The sequence below is a fragment of the Netta rufina genome (genome assembly GCF_964035555.1).
Source record: "Netta rufina genome assembly, chromosome: W".
Classification (NCBI taxonomy): domain Eukaryota; kingdom Metazoa; phylum Chordata; class Aves; order Anseriformes; family Anatidae; genus Netta; species Netta rufina.
The window spans coordinates 3,726,873-3,746,389 of NC_140139.1; the positions used below are offsets into that span (position 1 = coordinate 3,726,873).

Genomic DNA, 19,517 nt, shown 5'->3' on the forward strand with positions numbered 1-19,517 from the left:
AATAATGATAATAATATTACTACTAGTAATAATGTGTACAAAACAAGTGATGCACAATGCAATTGCTCACCACCTGCTGTGCGATGCCCAGCCTAACCCCGATCAGTCCGGCCCTCCTCCCAGCCTGCCTGCTGGCAGGACAGTGAGAAGCTGAAACATCCTTGGCTTGGTGTAAGCACTGCTCTGTAACAATTAAAACATCAGCATATTATTAGCATTCTTCTCATCCTAAACCAGAACATAACATTCTATCAGCTACTAGGAAGAAACACCCTTTTCATCAATCTTTAAACAGCAATTACTAAAGCTAAATTTTCCACAGATTTCTCCTTCTTGTGCTAGTAAATAATCCAAAGCTAGGCAATTTTGATACAAAGCAGTTCTCATAACTCATTTATAACTCATTTAGATCAGTTCTCATCATTTATAACACTTGCTTTGTTTGTTCGACAAGGAAAAGCTTCGGGCCATCCTGAAAACGTGTCAGTCAGAACCAGTAAATAACAATACCCCCCTTTCCTAGGGAGTTCTGAAAAAATCAATTTACCACTGTTGTCCCAGATAATTTCCTTTACCGATTATTCCAAATAATCCACCCAGCGCGTCACTTTGTCATAGAAGGAGATCAGGTTCGTCAAGCAGGACCTGCCTTTCATAAACCCATGCTGACTGGGCCTGATCACCTGGTTGCCCTGCACGTGCTGCGTGATGACACTCAAGATAATCTGCTCCATGAGCTTCCCTGGCACTGAGGTCAAACTGACAGGCCTGTAGTTTCCCGGGTCAGCCCTCTGGCCCTTCTTGTAGATGGGCATCACGTTTGCTAGCCACCAGTCAACTGGGACCTCCCCTGATAGCCAGGACTGTTGATAAATGATGGTAAGCAGCTTGGCCAGCTCCTCCGCCAGTTCTCTCAGTACCCTTGGGTGGATCCCATCCGGCGCCATCGACTTGAGCACATCCAAGTGCCGTAGCAGGTCACCAACCAGTTCTTCGTGGATAGTGAGGGCCACATCCTGCTCCCCATCCCCTTCCACCAGCTCAGGGTACTGGGTATCCAGAGAACAACAGGTATTGCCGCTAAAGACTGAGGCAACGAAGGCATTGAGCACCTCCGCGTTTTCCTCATCTCTTGTAACTAAGTTTCCCCCCGCATCCAGTAAAGGATGGAGATTCTCCTTAGTCCTCCTTTTTTGTGCTGATGTATTTATAAAAACATATTTTTTTATCTTTAATGGCAGTAGCCAGATTGAGCTCCAGATGAGCTTTGACCTTCCTAATTTTGTCCCTGCACAGCCTCGCAACATCCTTATAGTCCTCCCTAGTGGCCTGCCCACTTTTCCAAAGATTATAAACCCTCTTTTTTCTCCTAAGCTCAAGCCACAATTCTCTGTTGAGCCAGGCTGGTCTTCTTCCCCGCCAGCTCGTCTTTGGGCACGTGGGGACAGACCGTTCCTGCACCATTAAGATTTCCCTCTTGAAGAGCGCCCAGCCTTCCTGGACTCCTCTGCCCTTCAGAACCGCCTCCCAAGGGAAAATTCTATTCTCCCAAGGGAATTCTATTAACGCCTATACATATTCATTACTTAAACCCGCCTACTCTCGCTTCGTATGCTAATTAGCTTATCAGTCCTTGCGCTTGTGCAAAGCCTTCCAAGAATTGTGGGCCGGGGTCTTCAGGATGTGGGCAGTGGTCTTTGGGATCTCGTGATGCACTTTTCACCTTTTGCTTAAAAAATGCCAGGTAGGATGAATCAGTTGTTTTCCAAGCTGAGTTGGCTTTCGGCCTAACTGAGGGTTGGCAGATAACGGGGATGTCTCAGTTAACAAGACATAACAGAAGGTTGACTCAAGTTATCTCAAGTCTCAGCCTGACTGAGGGTCGACAGATAACGGGATGTTTCAATTAACAAGATGCTTCAACATAACAGAAGGTCGACAGATAACAAGATGTCGTATATTTTGTTCTCATTAATTTTTAACCACAAGATTTATTCTATCCTAAAGTGAGTCTATACAATATCAAAACCTATCTTCATAAGGTGATCAATGTGCCTGTTCCCATCCTGGACACCGTTCTGCTAGCCTGTTCCTTTTTATTCCTTCTTTTTGCTTCTTTATTGATGACATAACTTCATCGTGTTGCCTTTTTTTTTCTTTATCTTGAGGGCAGGTTCCCCTCTTATACCCTTCTCTCCACGGCAGTCCTTTTCGAAACAACTTTTCATTGGTCAAACAAGTTTGAATATAACAACAACAGCAAACACACAGAAACTTCCACGCCTTAACGGCTGGAGAACAAGAAACCTGGGACTGTGTGGAGTCTCCTGAATCACCCTTCTTTGTTCCCTCTAAACTCTTTTACATTCCTGATGGCCTCATCGTTAAGAGTCTGATGTTATCATCAACCACGGGGCTTTCCGAACCCCATGGCCACACTCCCAAATCTCACCCTTCTTTATTAATATCAACCATTTTCTGGACATGAATTACCACTCCATATATAACACAGGGATATTCTTGAACCCCTGTGGTAACACAGTCCAAGTAAGCTGAGTTTTCCATCCTCTATTAGGATTTTCCCATTCAAAGGAAAAGAGTTTCTGGCTTTCAGTTGCCACGGGCAGGCAGAAAAAGGCATCCTTTCAATCTAGTACCATGAACCAAACGTGACTGTTCTCTAATTTTGTCAAAAGGTTATTTCCAGTTTTCCTTGTTCAAAAGAAATTTTTGCATCCAGTTTTTCCAGCAAGTCCCTTCCTAAGAAGGACCTTGGCAAATTGTGTAAGTATAAAAATTGATGAATTCCAATCATTTTTCCCAATTTAAATTTCAAGCATTGCAAAAAAATGCCTTTTCCTGTTTGCCAATTGCTCCTATTACATTTACAGACTCAGCGCTTTTCCAGAGTCAATTTTTGAATTAACACAGAGAAAGAAGCTCCCTTAACCAACAAAAAATTCAAGCCTCTCCCTTTGTTCCCTAGCTTTATTTCAACCAGTGGACCTGCTGGGGTAGATGCCCCAGGTCCCCATCATTCCTGACTGTTGTACTGCTTAATGGCACAGGATCGGTCCATCCCCACGTGCCCAAAGACGAGCCGGCGTGAAAGAAGACCGGCCTGGCTCAACAAAGAGTTGCATCTTGAGATTAAGAGAAAAAAAGAGGGTTTATAATCTTTGGAAAAAAGGGCGGGCCACTGAGGAGGACTATAAGGATGTTGCGAGGCTGTGCAGGGACAAAATTAGAAAGGCCAAAGCTCATCTGGAGCTCAATCTGGCTACTGCCGTTAAAGATAACAAAAAATCTTTTTACAAATACATCAACGCAAAATGGAGGACTAAGGAGAATCTCCATCCTTTACTGGATGCGGGGGGAAACTTAGTTACAAGAGTTGAGGAAAAGGCGGAGGTGCTCAATGCCTTCTTTGCCTCAGTCTTTAGTGGCAATACCTGTTGTTCTCTGGATACCCAGTACCCTGAGCTGGTGGAAGGGGATGGGGAGCAGGATGTGGCCCTCACTATCCACGAAGAACTGGTTGGTGACCTGCTACAGCACTCCGATGTACGCAAGTCGATGGCGCCGGATGGGATCCACCCAAGGGTACTGAGAGAACTGGCGGAGGAGCTGGCCAAGCTGCTTACCATCATTTATCAGCAGTCCTGGCTATCGGGGGAGGTCCCAGTTGACTGGCGGCTAGCAAACGTGATGCCCATCTACAAGAAGGGCCGGAAGGCAGACCCAAGGAACTATAGGCCTGTCAGTTTGACCTCAGTGCCAGGGAAGCTCGTGGAGCAGATTATCTTGAGTGTCATCACGCAGCACGTGCAGGGCAACCAGGTGATCAGGCCCAGTCAGCATGGGTTTATGAAAGGCAGGTCCTGCTTGACGAACCTGATCTCCTTCTATGACAAAGTGACGCGCTGGGTGGATGAGGGAAAGGCTGTGGATGTGGTCTACCTTGACTTCAGCAAGGCTTTTGACACCGTCTCCCACAGCATTCTCCTCAAGAAACTGGCTGCTCTTGGCTTGGACTGGCGTATGCTTCATTAGTTTAGAAACTGGCTGGATAGCTGGGCCCAAAGAGTTGTGGTGAAAGGAGTCAAATCCAGCTGGAGGCCGGTCACTAGTGGCGTTCCCCAGGGCTCAGTACTAGAGCCAGTTCTCTTACAAGACTTACGAGGAGTGGCTGAGGGAGCTGGGGTTGTTCAGTCTGGAGAAGAGGAGGCTCAAGGGTGACCTTTTCACACTCTACAGGTACTTTAAAGGAGGCTGCAGTGAGGTGGGGGTTGGTCTATTCTCCCATGTGCCCGGTGATATGATGAGGGGGAATGGACTAAAGTTGCAACAGGGGAGGTTTAGGTTGGATCTTAGGAAAAAATGATTTACCGAAAAGGTTGTTAAGCATTGGAATGGGCTGCCCAGGGAAGTGGTGGAGTCACCTGTAGGTCTTTAAAAGACGTTTAGATGTAGAGCTTAGTGATATGGTTTAGTGGAGGACTGGTTAGTGTTAGGTCAGAGGTTGGACTAGGTGATCTTGGAGGTCTCTTCCAACCTAGATGATTCTGTGATTCTGTGAACTCGCCTTGGTTATATGCAGTAAAGAGTTACATATGCATGAAGTTTCCCAATGTGTGTATACATATGCATGACCTATCCTGGCTTCATATTAAAATTATCTCCAAGAAGTCATTTCCATAAACTCCTCCCATCTGCGCTTGCATAGTGTCTCCTGGTGGTGGTCTCCGGGGGTCGTGGGGATGAAGGCTGATAACTCTTCTTCATCACCACTAGTTGACCCCCTGCCTTTGTGCAGACTCAGCTGCTCTTGGCTCTTGTCCAAACCACAGGGTCGGTCTCAGCCTGTTCTTGAGACAGGATCTCTGTTTTTATCGGTAACCATCCTTTGTGAGAGGCCCCAAGACTCCTTGTTTCAGTTGATTTGCACAGTAGTAAGCAAAGACATTAAGCAGCATCTGTTTTTAATACAATAATCTAGGTATTCATTAGTCAGCATTCTGTCTACTAGGATTCTCTTAACTCCCTCTCTCACCATGACCGCTTCCCCGTGGAGCGTGTCCCAGTGCCCAGCCACCTTCTCAGTTGTGGGAACAAAAATGTTGTTTTTTTTGCACCAGAATTGGTAACATAAGCACAGGAAGTACCAGACATGCTGCTTCTTGGGAATGCCCAATGTATGGGGGGCAGGAGGGGGAAGAAAGACAAGTACTAAATAAATATTCAACAGAAAAACATTTACTGGGTGCAGGTGACCGTGTAAGAAAGAGGTGTTTTTTTCTAGAGTTGTTACATTGTTTAGAGTTATATTGTTTGGAGGGAAGGGATGTGGTATTGAGATATGCTTGCAGTGATGACAAAGCTTAACAGACAACCTTGTAAAATGCAGACAACCAGACTCCCTAGTGCAAATTAGGTGAAATTCATGGTGTCAAGTCAAGCCAGATAAGGGAAGAAACATTACCACCTCACAGGTTAAAAAAGTCAAAAGAAATTTTAAAAAATAACAGTCTGGTAACTGAAAGCCATGTATTATCTGTGAAACGTCAGATAGGTTGTGAACCTGGGCTACCCAGTCAATGGGGAAACGGGAGGGTCCCGGTTGTTGAGAAACAAAGTATATAAACTGTACTATGTGACTAGTAGGCGCGCTTCTGCTTGTGGGATGTCCACCATTGCAATCACGAATAAAAATGCAACTTCACTGAGATCCTCGTCTGAGCCTAAGTTATTGGCTACATAGTGTTTCTCACAATTTGGGGGCTCATCCGGGATCCTGTCACCTGCCGGGGAGCCTCACCGCCGCAGCAACAGGAAGGCATGTCCCGCTGATTTCAGCGGTCCTGTGCATCGACAGTGGCGGTTCTGCGGAGAGCTATCAGAGGGCTCAAGGCTGATTAAAGAGGCAGGATCCATGAAATATTAGGGAAAGGAAGAAGGTAGGCACTCTGTTTTTTAAGAATTGACCCAGTAACTCTGTGCACAGACCAAGGTAAGAAATATTAAGTATTGCCTTGGGGGTCGGGTGAGACTCTGTGTGATGTGTGATTGAGATGTACTTTTGTACGAAGCAAGTGTGGAGTCTTGACCTGTGGTTCTGTAGATCTGCAAGGGGCCCGTCTGTAGATGGATGAAGCATGAGATAAGAGAGAGAAAGGAAGAGTCTCGGGAAATCTGGTGTACGATACCCCTTGCATGGTGAAGTGCTTGGCAGTACTAAGTATGTTGTTTACAGGGGAAGAAAGGGGAATGATCAAGAGGACATCCGCTATCTGAGAATAAGAAAATAAGGAGCATAGTCTAGGCTCTGGTAAAAATTAGAACAAGGTAGAAGAGATATTGAGAATATTGAGAATTTTGCCTTCCTTGATACTAACAGTACTAACAGAATGAGTACTGTCCATTGCAGGGTGCAATGGACAAATTACGACTATGATTATTGTGACAAATAGCTGTTTCAGCCAAGTTAAATTCGGTAGCCAGGAAGTTGATTTTTCTAACAAATCTCTAATCCCCCAAGGGGGAATTCCCCAAGAGGAATCATCCTGAGCTACTGCATGTAGGATTTTTTTTTTCCCACAAATTTTTCCCAAATCTGTCTCTATCTGTTTTTGCTTTTTTATATATACACAAGTCTGATTTATTACTGTACATAGTCCCCCTTCCTTAGCTAAATGCATGTCCAGTTTTGGACATGCTAAGATAATGCTCCCGCCTTCCTCCTTGTTACACTCAAAACATTTAAGAACAAAATAGGATTACAAGATACACCACCGGGCCCATGTATTGGGCATCACCAACCAAAACTTGGATAAAACAGCACTTCGTTCGCCTCCGGCCATTCCCCTCGTGGAGAATACGGAACCGTGTATTGGAACTTCGCACTCGCTTCACAGCGATGCTGCGTCTCACTCACAGCACAATCACGCAATCACACAGAGCGGCCCCTTGCACTTCTCGTTCATACTACAAGAATATATAATTTAGAATGATAACCAACCAAACAAGTATGGTTTCTGACTGTGTTCTTTGTGGAGTGACTCACTCCACAACGATTCTTTGTTTCAAACGCATACACTTACACAGATGCTTTCAACATGAGATACCCAGACATCCACAAATAAGACATTCAATTATTAACACTCCAATAAATCACAATTTTGAGAGGCCCGCTTACCCTTCTTCTGCTTCTTATAGTCATTAGCAGGTCCGTCCTGGCTCCCAAAACTGGGATGCAGCAGTAAGCTCGGATTTGCTCGATCTACTCCCAAGATCGCTAGCAACCACTCTATCGGTCAGCAAATGCCCCTTGACCACTCTGTCGGTCACCAAATCTCCCTTGACTGCTCTATCGGTCAGCCTGTAGGGTACCCTCCTCCCATATGGGGACTATGCTGCACTCCAGATATCTCTGCACAATTTACCAGCTGCCCCAGCCATGCATATGACTTACAGGCCCTTCCTGTACTGTAAAACATACCATTTATCTGCAGCTTCAGGAGGTCCTTGTCTACTTCTTCAGTGAGCGGCTGAGAGTGGAGTCCCCTCCGAGGAAAATACTCAGGGTGCACCTAGGGGCACCTGCTCCGCAGGCAATCCCACAGCTGAGCAGAGCGTCTCCTGGCTGGCTTGCCAAACTGATGTGCGGAAAGCAAACTCCACAATCAGTAAGATTGTAATGTAGGTATGTTTATTCAGCACTGGCTGGCACTGGGGGTAGTCCCACCAAAGTCGTGTGCACCCCAACGCGGCAGTTGCCTCGGCTATATGTGGTGAAGAGTTACATATGCATGAAGTTTCTCAAGACGCCTATACATATGCATGACCTATCCCTGCTTTGTTCCAGAGAGTCATTTTCATAGATTCCTCCTATCCACGCTTGCGCAGTGTTTTCTGGTACTGGTCGCTGAGGGTCATGGGGATGAAGATTAGTGAGTCTTCCTCGTCACCACTGGTTGATCCCTCATCTCAGCGCAGATTCATAAGCTTCTCAGCTTCTGCTTAAACTGCAGATTCGGTTTGAGTTGGTTCTTGAAATGTTTCCTGTTTTCTGTCAGGAACTGTTTTTCGTGAGGAATCCCAGAATTTCCTGCCTCAATTTCTTTGCACAATAGGTAGCGGAAGATATAGTACATGTCCCTTACCTGTCTTATCTACTAAAATTCTTTCAGCCTCCTCTCAAGATGCAGAAAAAAGAAGTCGAGTATATAAGGCATCTAATGTCGGAAGGAAAATGAAGAATAAATCCAGAGAGGATTCAGGGAATTGTTGAAAACTAAGAAAGAACTAAAAAGTTTTAAGAGAAAGATATTTTTAAGGAATCAGGAGCCACGAAGTCTGAAGGAAAATGGATACTCCCTGATGGGAGAGAAATGATGAATAAAGCACCAAAGAGGCAAATATTAATTGTTTTACATCAAGAGTCATCGGGAGGTGCAAGCAATGTGTGATGTTGCGCTAAGAAAGTATGTCTGTGTAGGAATATACACTTCAGTGAAACAAATATGCAGAGGATGTACCATATGTCAAAAGGTAAATAAAAAGGTAACCCACCTAGAGGGGGACGGGAGCCAGGGATTTGACTTCTCCAAAGGATACAGGTAGACTTCACTGAGTTACCTGAAGTAGGTAGATTTAAGTACTTGCTGGTATTAATTGACCATTTGTCAGGATGGGTAGAAGCTTTTCCTTCAGTAACAGCAACAGCTAGTGTGGCAATAAAGATAATCCTGGAACAAATAATCCCTAGATATGGGGTTGTTGAAAATATAGACTTAGATAAAGGAAGTAATTTTACTTCATCTGTTTTACAAGGATTAATGAGAACCTTAGGAATAAAATGGGAGTTTCATACCCCATGGCATCCTTCCTCCTCTGGGAAAGTGGAGTGAATGAATCAGACATTAAAGAAAGATCTGTCAAAACTGGTTTCAGAGACTAAGCCTCCCTGGACAAAGTGTTTACCTTTAGCACTTCTCAGAATTCAAACTGCTTCTAGAAAAGATGTAGGAGTTTCACCATATGAGATGTTGTTTGGAGTACCTGGTGAAAAAGTAGAAGTGGTGAGATATCTACTTTTGAAACTAAAGATATTTTTCCCAAAAACTATGTACTGCTTGTTCTCCAGTCGTTAAGACATGGAAGTTGCTTTGTGTTTGCTGTTGCTGGGCAGAGTTATTGACCAATGAATAGTTGGTGGAAAAGTACTGTTGTAGAGGTATAAGAAGTATAATGGTATAAGAAGGGAGCCTGTCCTCAATAGGAGAGAGTTGAAGTTATGTCATCAATAAAGTAGTAGAAGTTACTGATCCTGAAAGAACCCTGGTGTCCATGTGGTCTTATGCCACACCCGTCCTGAAAGGGAAAGGGGGAGAAAATACAATGCAGAGGGCTCAAGGGTTGAGATAAGAATGGGGAGATCGCTCAACAATTATCGTGACAGGCAAAACTCAGAGTAGGGAGATAGTAAGATTTATTGTCTATTACTAATAAGTTAGAGAAGCAAGAAACAAAGGACAGAAACCAAAAACGCCTTCCCCCCATCCGCCCTCTTCCACCTCCTCCCCTTGAGCGGCGCAGGGGAATGGGGGAAAGGGGGCTGCGCTTCGTCTCCACCGCTCCTTCTCAGTCACTCTCTTCCCCTGCTCCACATGGGGTTCCTCCCATGGGATGCAGTCCTTCCCAAACTGATCCTGTATGGGCTTCCCACAGGCAGCAGCTCTTCCAGAACTTCCAGATATGGGTCCGTACCACGGGGTCCATCCCTCAGGAGCACACTTCTCCAACCTGTGTCCCCCACGGGCAGCAGCTTCTGCCAGGTCACCTGCTCCTGTGTGGGCTCCTCTCCATGGGCCACGGGTCTGGCCCGGAATCTGCTCTGGTGGGGGTCCTCCACAGACCGCAGCCTCCGTCGGTGCAGGTCCACCTACTCCAACATGGTCTCCTCCATGGGCTGTAGCGTGGAACCCTGCTCCACCGTGGTACTCCATGGGCTGCAGGGGGACAGCCTGCTTCACCATGGTCCTCACCACAGGCCGCAGGGAACTTCTGCTCCGGAACACTCTCCCAGCTGCTGTGTAGCAGCAGGTTTTGTTTGTTTTTTTGTTTGTTTGTTTCCCCTTAAATATGCTCTCACAGAGGCACAAACATCACTTACTGGCTCGGCTTTGGTCAGCAGTGGGGCCCTTACCTGACATGGGGCAGCTTCTTCTCACAGAAGCCACCCCTATGGCCCCCTGCTACCAAAACCTTGCCACGTAAACCCACTACACCAGAAAATAAACTCTAATTAAATAAACTTATAAGGTATCACTTTGTCAAAGCCAAAACTTAATGATAAGTATTCTTATCTGGGCTGCAGGAGACTTGGGCGAAGTACTCTTGGGCTTACTCACTGTTTGAAGGTGGGTCTGTCTTTCTCCCTGGTGTTAAGAGAAACTGGAAAACAATTTTGTTTTGTCAAAGTAACAAACAGGGCAATAAACTTCAAATTTGAATGTTTGGTTAAATGGGAAACATGCCATGACAATTCTCTCCTTTCTCTTCCATTGCATTCAAAACCAAATGGGATCATTGAAATAAACCCCTCTGTAATTAAGTCAGTTCACTAATTTTAAGAATTAATTTATACTTTTTTTTTTTCAGTCATACTTGCAGGATTTGTGGAGAAAGAGTAATTCATAATAGAGTGCATCTTTGATCATCTTGTTTTTCTGATCTTTGTTCAGCAATGACTTGCATCTTCTGTTTGTTTTTTGTTTTTTTCCCAGTTATTTGTGGTAGATGTCCAGACTGGTCAAATTACCAAGATTCCTATTCTGAAAGACCGTGAACCTGGCATGGTGAACCAACAGGGCTGTGGTATTCACGCCATTGAGCTCAACCCCTCAAGGACCCTTCTGGCCACAGGTGGAGACAACCCCAACAGTCTTGCAATTTATCGTCTGCCTACACTTGATCCTGTCTGTGTGGGAGATGTAAGTGGGAATATTTGGGGAAGGTTTATTCTGTCACTTAAAAGAATTACTACTTTGAAGTGCCTAAGGTCAGAGTGAGGTTAGATTTGGGAGTCTTGTGGTGAAGAGTGAAGAATTCCTGAAACGTTTAAAACATTCCCGATGAAGTGGTCTTTCTTGACAAGATGCCTTAAATATTTCTCCTTCCTTTTGACTCAGGCCTTCATGTAGATGTTACTGACAACAGCAGAGGTCAGAGTTCTGCAGCTGGCTATCTGCTACTGCTGAAAAGGCTTGACTCTGAAGATCTACATGACTTGCTGTTCACTAGCATGCTGCTGTACCTGCAGCTTTTCAAACAGAACTGCAGGTTTAGGGATCCCCCCCAGGGGAAAAGGTACTTGAAGTAGTAGTCTTGAAAAATTATTCTATAGCTTATCAATTGCAAACATAATGTTTTAGTTACCATTTATAGTAAGGACATGTCTCTGAGGAAGCGTGTGACTATTCTGCAAAAAACACTGCTTTCAAAATGGAAATTCTAAGCACTTAGATTTAAGGTCAATTTGTCTTTGGTTTAAGACCTGTTTTTCCATCACTTAATTGCTCTCTAACTATTCATAGAATCATAGAATATCCCGACTTGGAAGGGACCCATAAGGATCATCAAGTCCAACTCCTGGCACTGCACAGGTCTACCCAAAATTTTAGACCATGTGACTAAGTGCATAGTCCAGTCGCTTCTTAAATTCAGACAGACTTGGTGCAGTGACTACTTTGCTGGGGAGCCTGTTCCAGTGTGCGACCACCCTCTCAGATATATTAATATAATTAATATATATTAATTATGCATACATATATACACATATATATGTATGTATATATACATATATATACACAATATATATATTAATTATACACTTAGTTTAATCAAACTGACAAAAAAGTTAAAATTGCTGCTGGATACTTAAACTGCTCCGGACTGATACTGGAATTTCACCTGTATAATGTTTCTAACATACGTCTGTCCTTTTTGTGCTTGTACTAAAATTCAAAGTGGAGAATACTTGTCTGCTTTGAGAGACTGCTCAAGAGTATAATGGCACAGCTAATCTGACTTTTTTTTTTTCCTTTTAGGATGGACATAAGGACTGGATATTTTCAGTTGCGTGGATCAGTGATACTATGGCTGTTTCTGGTAATATTTTTGTCATTATTTTACTATACTGATGTGCAGCACTTGATAAGTCTTAGGGAATCACCTTTATCTGACTTGCGGAAAGCAGACTCCACAATCAGTAAGATTGTGAAGTAGGTAGGTATGTTTATTCAGTGCTGGGTGGTACGGGGGTTAGTCCCACCAAAGTCATGCGCACCCCAACACGGCGTTTGCTTTGGTTATATGCAGTAAAGAGTTACATATGCATGAAGTTTCACAATGCACCTATACATATGCATAGCCTGTCCTGGCTTCATATTAAAATTAATTCCAATAAGTCATTTCCATAAGCTCCTCCCATCTGTGCTTGCGCACTGTCTCCTGGTTGTGGTTGCCGGGAGTGTGGGGATGAAGGTTGGCGACTCTTCCTCGTCACCGCTAGTTGACCTCTTGTCTTTGCGCAGTCTCAGTTGCTCCTTGACTCTTGTCCATCCTCAGGACCAGTTTCTACCATTTTCTTAAGACAGGCTCACATTCTTATCAAGGGACTAACCTTGGTAAGGGGCCCAAGGTTTCTTGCTTTAGTTAATTTGTACAATGCACAATAGTTAGCAAAGACATTAAGCAGTATCCACTAGTTTGATACTGTCAGCGCTCTATCTCTATTTGCTAAGATTCTCCTAACTCCCTCTAGCAGTACCCCCTTTTCTAAAAAGTTAATAAATTCTTTTACTATTTCTGGGTTCAATATAGTGTTTCCCTATCTAACACTCTTTCAAAGTATTTGTTAGACTCCAGTTTCCAGTTGGTTCTTTTTCTACTTGCTGTAGGAGTTTCCTGTATTCTTAAAACACCATAAGGTACATCAGTTCACCACGCAAAGAACCATGGACAAAACTATGACCACGATTATTGTGATAAACAACTGCTTCAGCCATGTTAGGTTTGGCAACCAGGAAGTCAATTTTTCTACCAAGTGTGTAAATCCCCAGGATGTATCATCCTGAGCTACTGCATGCAAAATTTTATTATTTTCTCCAGGTCAGTCTCAGTCTGTTTTTGTTTGTTAACATATACACAGCAAGTTAGCATCTGGTGTATATGTTAACATTTTCGCATGGGAGTAGTTCAAATCTCTCCCCTAGATGTTCACAATCGTCCTTGCCAAATGGACATGTTCCATTTCTTAGGTAAACTATCACTCACTGCCTGGGTGAGTTTCACATAGGTATTGTGCTCCCACTGTTCAGTTTCCTTGACCAATGATACCATTAAGACCGTGAAAAATGTAACCTTCCAGGTTGCACCTGAGTAACCTTCCATGGGGTCTTGGGTGTCTTTTTCACTCTGGTGTGATGGATCCAGGCGTTCTGCTATATTGTGCACTGGTCCACCTAATCCTCTACCCCGAGTCCCACTCACATGCTTTCCAATTTCATTGAGCTGTTTACCTAAGGCCACCATTATAGGAGGTCATAATTTCATCCCCAACTTGCATGGATATTCCTCTTTGTATTCCATAGGGTTGTCCATATAAGATTTCAAAGGGGCTTAGCCCTTCCTTTGCCCTTGGTCTAGTTTGTATATGCAAAAGGGCTAAAGGAAGAGACTGAGGCCACACCAAATTTGCTTCTTGTTCCAATTTCGCAATTTGCTGTTCTTTTTTTTTTCTACTTGGCCACTCGACTGAGGGCGATATGGGGTATGTGAAGTTGCCAGTCTGTACCCGAATAGCGGCTAATTTGTTGTACCACCTTTGAGATAAAGTGTGGTCCCCTGTCAGAGGATATAGTTACTGGAACCCCAAAATGAGGTATTATTTCTTGTAGTAATATCTTAGTTACCTCCCAAGCCTCGGCTGTTCTGGTTGAGAATGCTTTTGGCCATCCTGAAAAGGTGTTAGTTAATACCAATAAATACTGATACCCCCATTTTCTTGGGAGTTTGAAAAAATAATTTACCACTGTTTGGAGCTTGATTCCTGTCTATGGTTTACTTTTATACCTGTCTAACAGTGGTATACAAATTAGGTCCCATCCATTTTCTAAAACTGTTATACTACTTCAGCTCCCCAGCATGCTTTATTATGTTCTCTAAATCATTTTCTAAGGCTTTTGTTAATGCCTGTTTTTCTGTTCTTGGTACTAGTGCCAAAATTTGACTCTCAGATGCCCATTCTGCCTCCCCTTTGGCTTCTGCATCAGCCAGTCTATTTCCTCTTCCAATATCAGTATCCCCTGCTTGATGTCGTTTACAGTACATAATGGCAACTTTAGTAGGCAGGTATACAGCTTGGAATACCTTCAGTACCTGTTCTGCATGTTTAACTGAGGAAGATAAAAGTGCTCTCTCTTTCCAAATTGCCCCATATGCATGCACCGCACCAAAGGCATATTTCAAATCTGTCCAAATGTTAATTCTTTTGCCTTTTGCCAGCTCAAAAGCTCTTACCAAGGGTATGATTTCCACCTTTTGAGCTGATGTTTGTTACCGCATATCCTGTGAGGAAAATTTTCTGGCAGACGAAGCTGCTGCCATCTAAATGCCAATCCTCCGCATCTTCTAGGGGTACATCTTTTAATTCTGGTCAGCTGGAGTATACTGTGTCCATGGTCTTGATGCAATCATGAATGGGTGATCTGGAAACTCTGTTACTCAGGAAAGAGGCTGGGTTCACAGTATTAGTGCCGAAAAAAAATTTAGTAAAATAATAGTCAATGCTACACATTTCTTTTCTTCTTTAGTAGCTATCATTTGTGTGTATTGCAACAGTGTCCTCATTTCCTGTTTGGTCTTTCAAGCTTCAAGGTCACAGGATAGTTGTTTCCCAAATATTGTATTATTACAGGGCTATTGTTTCTATATTCCAGGTGTTATAAATGAAGTCTCAACTCAATCTGAATTTAGTAATATTTATAAAAGGAATATTTATAAAAGGTATAAAAGGTATAAAAGGCAAGTAAACAGCACTGGGTGAGCGGGGAGTCTATGCTCCACCATCACGCACACACAAACATCAAACATTCTAAATATACAGAACATTGCTTTACATACTAAACACGAGTATGCCTATACATACGTACAATCAGGAAAGGTAACAAACAAGCCTTTAAGTTCCATGACTTAACAGTCTCCATTTTCCATTCCTTTTGAACAATATGTCTTGCTTTAAGTTGTCAAGCAACTCGGTCTTCAGGCCTTATGTATCCCGTTCTTCCCGGATCGAAGAAAAGCATATCCATCTCCTTTTCAAGGCCAATAGGGCCTGGGTCAAAAGGCATGTCCAGGTCACCAGGGGGCATAACAGCAAAAGCCTTCGATGGCAGTAGCAGCAGAGGGGCCGATGGTGTAGCAGAAGGATCGGTGGACAAGCCCACAGCTCCCTCACTGTCTGGCAAACCACACGTTTCTGACTGTGGTCCCACATGGCTTTTTAAGGCCTCAGAGACTGCTCGCCAGGTGCCGAGCAATCCCGCTGCAACCTTGTCGTTTTTATTTGCAGAGTCCCACACCTTGACCTCAATTTGGTCCCATGTTTCAGGATCATAAACTGTCTGATTGTTAATAAGGAGAATAAGCTGTAAGGTTACCAGGACAGTCTTTGTTTCTAAGGACGTATGATTCCCCATAATGCGCAGCTGCTTACCAGTGAGAGGCAGTTGTGTGCGCGGGTTTGCTTCTCTCAGCTTGAGCTTCTTCCCATCTCCAGTGCGCCCATTTCCAGCGACTTTCTGTACGAGATTCTCTGAGCAGTTTGCTAAGTCTGTCCAAACTGGTTTAAAGATTGAAGCCGAAATTTCCTTAAGTGGTATATTCTTTATTGCAGCGCTGGATGCATGGGGGATCTCTCCACCAATCGTGCATGTTCGAAGTAACAAACCATCTCATATTTATACAGCAAAACGATGAATATTCTATTAACGCCTATACATATTCATTACCTAAACCCACCTACTCTCGCTTCGTATGCTAATTAGCTTATCAGTCCTTGCGCAAAGCCTTCCAAGAATTGTGGGCCGGGGTCTTTGGGATGTGGGCAGTGGTCTTTGGGAGGAAGACCGTAGATCTTCCTCGTGATGCACTTTTCACCTTTTGCTTAAAAAATGCCAGGTTGGCTGAATCAGTTGTTTTCCAAGCTGAGTTGGCTTTCAGCCTAACTGAGGGTCGACAGATAACAGGATGTTTCAATTAACAAGATGCTTCAACATAACAGAAGGTCGACAGATAACAAGATGTCATCTATTTTGTTCTCATTAATTTTTAACCACAAGATTTATTCTATCCTAAAGTGAGTTTATACAATATCATTCCCCCCTTTTCTGGAAAATCTAGTAAATTCTTTTACTTAATACGAAAATTTTTCTTCCCAGTCTTTATGATATGTACCCCTCAATACCTTGCCATGCACATTTGTCAAGGAGGCTAACATGGACATTCATTGTAACAATTTCCAATTCCAAACAAGTAATACAAAAGACAATATTAAACTTATACCAACTAATATCAATAAAACAATAATTGGGTAACTCAATGTGTTCAAAATCCCAGTTGCATTTGGCGACCATCCAAAGAATTTATCCCACCAGTTGTGACTTGTGTCTTGTTTTACTCTTTGCAAAACTCTGCTTATTTCCTTTGTATCATGATGGACAGTGATTAGTTGTTAGACTTGATCAGCTGGTGGGATACCACTGGTGCCAAATATAGAAAATCACACCCGACGATTCTAACAAAGTTACAAATACAAAAGTTAGAATGATTTTTGCTAGGGAGAATTATGTTCTCCTTGTCTACTTCTACAAAATCACAAGCAGTTCTTAAACACACACAGCCTTGACAAATATATATACAAGCACAGTCTTTTGACTAGTATTTGGATGAATTTCAAGGTGGCAGACACCTTGCTCCGTGTCAAAACATACATCCTGAGCATCGATTGTATTGCTTTCACAAATAAATCCTTGTTGTTCCCGGGTAACACATGATTCTAGATTTACAGACTGCCATTTCCCATTCTCCATCCGTGCCCATGTTCTATGCTCCGAAGGATAGAGCACTGTCTCCTCATGGTTTAATCCTAGTGCAATGATGGGGTGGATAACATAAACTGTGGCATTACGTATAGTAAGCACGAAGGCAGTAGCCATGTTAACAATGGGATCATAAGTAAAATTTACCAGGGTCCACAAGGTCTGGAACTTCTTCTCAAAATCATTGGCATTGTCCCAAACAGTCTTTCGGACTTCAGCTGGAAAAATGTCTTCACTTCCTTCCCTAATGATCAAGGCAGCCGTTGCCTGCAACCATAACTGTGCTTGCATACAACTAAGAGATACATACTAAGGATACATTATCTTGAACCATACTAAGTGCATCTATTATTAGTTTGTTGTAGTCCAATTTACCTGGGCGAATACAGCCTTCTCGTTGGCCATTTTTGGAAATCAGTTTATTAACAGTTTTACTTTAGGTCAGAGGTTGGGCTCGATGATCTTGAGGTCTCTTCCAACCTAGAAATTCTGTGATTCTGTGATTCTGTATTACCAAATACTCCCGACCGTAATGTCCTCATTTTGTTCGACTAAGCTTTAGTTTCAGTTCATCGTCACCTGGCGTTACTTTCCAGGGGGCTTCTGGAGCTTTCTTCACTCGGGAATAGTGGATCCAAGAGGCTTGTTCTCTAATCTTGATAGCAGTGTGAGTTGTCAGCAACATTTGATATGGTCCATTCCATTTTTCCTCTAGGGGTTGTCCTGAAAAAGTCTTTATATATATATATTCCCCAGGCTTAAAGGGGTGGATTGGTTGATCCAACCCTCTAGCCCTGGTCCCTAACACAAATTTATGTACTTTATTTAATTGTTTTTGAAGTTCGGTTATATAAGTATATAAATATTCTGATCCCAGCTGCATTAGATCCTCTCCACTAAATAGAAATTGATATGGCCTTCCATATAAGATTTCAAAGGGGCTCAAATTCTCTTTTACTCTAGGTTTAACTCTGATTCTAAGTAATGCTAAAGGGAGGGATTGAGGCCATGACAAATTAGCTTCTTGTCCGATTTCAGCTATTTGTTGTTTAATTAAATGGTTCATTTTTTCTACCTATCCACTTGTCTGCGGTCTATAAGGAGTATGCAGTTGCCAATCTATCTTTAGAATCTTACTTTTCTGTTGTACCACTTGTGCACAAAAATGTGAACCTCTATCAGAAGACATTGCTACTGGAATCCCAAAGCATGGTATTATTTCATTTAACAACACTTGGCTTGGACTGGCGCACGCTTCGTTGGGTTACAAACTGGCTGAATAGCCGGGCTCAAAGAGTCGTGGTAAATGGAGTCAAGTCCAGTTGGAGGCCAATTGTTTGGAATTGGAAATTGTTACAATGAATGTCCATGTTAGCCTCCTTGACAAATGTGCATGGCAAGGTATTGAGGGTGTTAGAAATGGCTCAATCTTCAAAATAGGATTAAATAAAAAAATAGGATTTATTAAAAGAATATAAAAGAATAGAGGTAAGCAAACAGCGCTGGGTGCACCGGGAGTCTCCGCTCCACCAGGACGCACACCAGTTACATCAAGTAGCTGATTTTTATGCTCCTAGACTAATACATATTCATTACTACTTCTAAAAAAAAACAGGTTATTATAATTAGCTTCTGGGGTCCAGTCCCTCCTACTGGAGCATGCGCATCAGTCTCCTCTGGGGGTCTCTAGGGGTCTTTCATGCTGAAGGCTCGTAGTCTTCCTCTCCAAGTTTTTTTCTCGTCCTTCCCCTTTGTACTCCTTTGGCACCGTACCAAGTTTATAGAACATTTTCTGCAGGTCTTGTCTCCCAGCCGTCCTTCAGCTTCTTTTTTCTTCTTCTTAATCTCTTGGCCACCTGGCCAGATATCAGAGGCCTGCATAGTATCCCATAACAGTCACTAGTTGTTATCAGTTGTTCTGAAACCCCCAGACATCAAAGACTTCATACAAACACAAATAGCTTTCTTATTGACACTTCACCAGTAATTAAAACATTCTTCACCAGCCATTCACAGGGACAGTCACACCTATAGCAGTGTTAAGTTAATCTCGAAGAAGACAGAAAAAAGGCTGTAACTGTTAGAAATAGAAGTCCGGAATAACAAAAGCAAACAGGTCCATAAATTTGAGGAGTATTTTCTGAAGACTTGATAAATTGACTAGAATGAGGGGGAGACTGGGACACACTGCATCTGTGGTTCAAGAATTAAATTGCCAGTGCAGGACCCAGAGGCAGACAGGACTGTTCTTTATGGACACGAATTGTTAAAACATTCCTAACAATCCCTTATCTTCTTTTTAATATCAACAATTCGTGTCTCTTCTGTTGTTAATAACTGGATTTCATCAGTCCG

The 19,517-nt window shown here is 43.1% G+C and overlaps 1 protein-coding gene across 2 annotated transcripts in view; it reads left to right on the forward strand.

Annotated features, from left to right (window-relative positions):
- The window catches only part of LOC311220815 (DDB1- and CUL4-associated factor 12-like), a 94,057-nt gene that overhangs the window by 45,822 nt on the left and 28,718 nt on the right, over positions 1–19,517 (forward strand). For both annotated transcript variants that reach the window (XM_084304429.1, XM_084304428.1), the window contains exons 3-4: positions 10,788–10,994; positions 12,111–12,171. In XM_084304429.1, coding sequence (XP_084160555.1) covers positions 10,788–10,994; positions 12,111–12,171 — 268 coding nt within the window. The remainder of the gene's footprint in view (positions 1–10,787; positions 10,995–12,110; positions 12,172–19,517) is intronic.